The following is a 2,923-nucleotide window of genomic DNA, read 5'->3' as shown; positions in this document are numbered from 1 at the left end:
AATTTTGAAGGGAGTAGTCTTAACAGAACTTCAGGCCCCACACATGTTAGTAATTGGTACTAGTATCAAAATAGTCAATTTGACTTATTAATCAGGCATGTGCCTGCTAATTAATTAAGCAAGTGCCATCTAATTAATGAGCTTTATACAGCTCATAAGCCTGCTAAATTTATGATAACAGAAGGAAAAATTAAGAACCGTAATCGAAAGAATTGCAATAATGCCATCCAATACGTATGTATTTACATATAAATCATCTAAATTTTATTTTTTGTTAAAATGTACCACTAGTTTAATTTGTAAAAAGTGAAACATCTTTAGATATAAGATGGCATATTTATGTAAAATTTGCTGTGTACGGTTTAGATATATATGTAAATAGAAAGGAATTAAGTGGTATCTATGTAAATCTTCCAAAAAAGTTTTTAAGGTATAGAAAATAATATAAAGAGGTCAAGGTCTACAAATATTATGAAATTTTTAATTTTAAGGGAATATTTTAGAAACTTTTGAGGAAAAATTATTATTTATTACTCAAGAAAACAAAAATGATACATACAGCTAAAACGTATGGAAGCTAAGACTGTGAAAGCGATTCGTTGCTTGCAATCAGTTCGTGTTCGGCTCGTTAAAAAAACTCGAGCTTAATTCATTCTCTAAGCATACGAGTCAAACACAAATAATTTTTTTTCGCATGATATATAATTGAGACGAACACCAACAAAGAATTGTTCGTTCTTGTTCAACACCTTTTGGCTTGAAATAATTATATATATATATCGTATTTGATGAGTAGTATTTTTAATAACACGAGTCAAACAGAAGCTGAGCCCGGGCTCGCTCGCGTTCGACACGCTTACACCCTTAATAGATGCACGGCAATAATTTTTTTATATTTTATGATTTTTACGACGCATTCATGCTTTCTTCTATTTTTCTTCTTAACATTCTGACCAATATAATATTTAATAATTTTAAAATTTTATACCTTGGTAACTTTAAACACACTTTGCATTAATATTATTTATGCATCATAATACTAAATTATCCATTTTGTCATAATTATTTATTTTTATAACTTTATATTTATTAAATCTCGAAATATTTTTATTTGTATATTAGAGGCGGACCAATTTATGTGAATTTTAGTTTAGCAAGTTCAACGTAGTGGCCGACAGCCAACGCGCAGATGATTATCAGTATCTCTGGTCAAAATACAATTTGTGTCGTAGAAATGTGGAAAATATGTAGCTTTGGCTTATTACGTAATTATACCTTCACATCTATATTCTAAATTTGCATATGATCAATTCATACCAGCCTTAAAAAAAATGAAGGAAGCTTCACATGCATGCCACTTAATTTCAATATATTTACATATTGAACACCCTAACTTTAATTTTTAATTACATGTCAGTTCATGTACATGAATTGTATTTTACTTTTTTTAAAGTTAAAATGGATATTTTTTTGGCTTCATATAAAATTTAGTTGTTAGAAATGTAAATGTATAAGAATTGGGTGTTATCTATGTGAATGTGCCAATAATTAAAGTATCATATTCGAAAATAAGATGATTTTAGGATTAAAACAAAATACTATCTAAGTAAATTGATCAATTTCTGTTTAAAATTATGGAGGTGGGCATGTAAACTGGACTAAAGGGCAAGGAGAGATCACCTGAAAATCCTTGTTGATCGCCATCCCGACGGTACAGAAAGCGGTGCGACGGTGCAGAAAGCGGTGGCGACGAGCCCAATCACAAGCTGTATCTCCATCACCAAAGTATAACCGATCTTCATCTTAGACTTAATGTACATGAGCTCTACCAATGGCAAGACCAGCCCATACAGAACCGCCGCGGCGAGCGTCATAGCAAACCCCATATAGTACTTGGAATTCGATTCCCCTTCCGGTCGATCGCCATTAGCGTGCACGCCGAGCACCACCGCACTAACTGTCAGCAATGCCACCGCATTTATTGATGAAGCCCCGAACTTTTGCTTAACGATGAAGTAGGCGAAGACGGCGGTGAAGGCGAGTTGGGTGGAGATGAGTAGAGAGGAAGTGGAGACGGGGAGGTAAGATATACCGTAGGAGTAGAACAAGTTGTCGATTCCGGTTAAGAGGCCGATGAAGGCGGAACATAGGAGGAGGAAAGGGGAGATGAGGAAGAAGTGGCGGCGGGGCGAGCGGAGGAAGGAGAAGAGGAGGGGGAGGAGGAGGAAAGGGAAGCCGGCGGTTTGGAGGAAAGAGGTGAACCATTTGCGGTTTCCGCCGTGGAGGAAGTAGACGCGGATGATGAGGGGGCTGCCGCTGCCTCCTATGAGGAGGACGAGGATGTTGAAGAGGAGGATGAGGAGGTGTTTGGGTTTTACGGATTTGGTTGGTTCAGGGGCGGCGGCGGCGGAGGTGGTGGAGGGGATAGTGGTGGTGGCGGTAGTTGTGGTGGGGTTAGTGGTGGTGGAGTGGACTTGAGGTGGGTGTTGTTGTTCGATCTCCATGATCTCTTGGAGAAAGTATTTTCTCTTAATTTTTTTTTTGGTGTTTTTTGGGAGGATGGATGGTTAATGATTGATTTTTGTGGGGTTTTGTAAACTTAAAATGGCGTGGATAATCAGATATTGAGTTTATTTTATGATTTTAAAATGATAAGCAATCATATTAAAATAGTTCCCTTACTTAAAAATTTCTATAGGAATTCACATGCATAACATCCTCAATGCCTCAGCTCTAAACTTTTCAATTCAACCACTTAAAATATTTATCCCTATGGAAACATCCGCACCGTGACAGATCGGTTGCCTCTGTTGATCGCCCGAATTGCTGCCACACGCCGGTCATCAATATTGCTGGCAAATTTCAACATTTTTAAGATCAGAATAGTTCTGATGGAAAGAGGAGAGAAAGGACGCGAGAAAAA

At 37.0% G+C, this 2,923-nt stretch overlaps 1 protein-coding gene across 1 annotated transcript; it reads right to left on the bottom strand.

Annotated features, from left to right (window-relative positions):
* Positions 1-1,676: 1,676 nt before the first annotated feature.
* LOC110020591 (purine permease 1-like) lies at positions 1,677-2,504 on the bottom strand. Its single transcript, XM_020718746.1, has one exon. The coding sequence runs from the start codon at positions 2,502-2,504 to the stop codon at positions 1,677-1,679; it is 828 nt and encodes a 275-aa protein (XP_020574405.1).
* Between the last annotated feature and the right edge of the window lie 419 nt (positions 2,505-2,923).

Source organism: Phalaenopsis equestris, unplaced genomic scaffold, assembly GCF_001263595.1.
Source record: "Phalaenopsis equestris unplaced genomic scaffold, ASM126359v1 Scaffold000104, whole genome shotgun sequence".
Classification (NCBI taxonomy): Eukaryota; Viridiplantae; Streptophyta; class Magnoliopsida; order Asparagales; family Orchidaceae; genus Phalaenopsis; species Phalaenopsis equestris.
The sequence above is the reverse complement of the archived record's forward strand: the minus strand, read 5'-3'. Positions and strand labels throughout refer to the sequence as shown.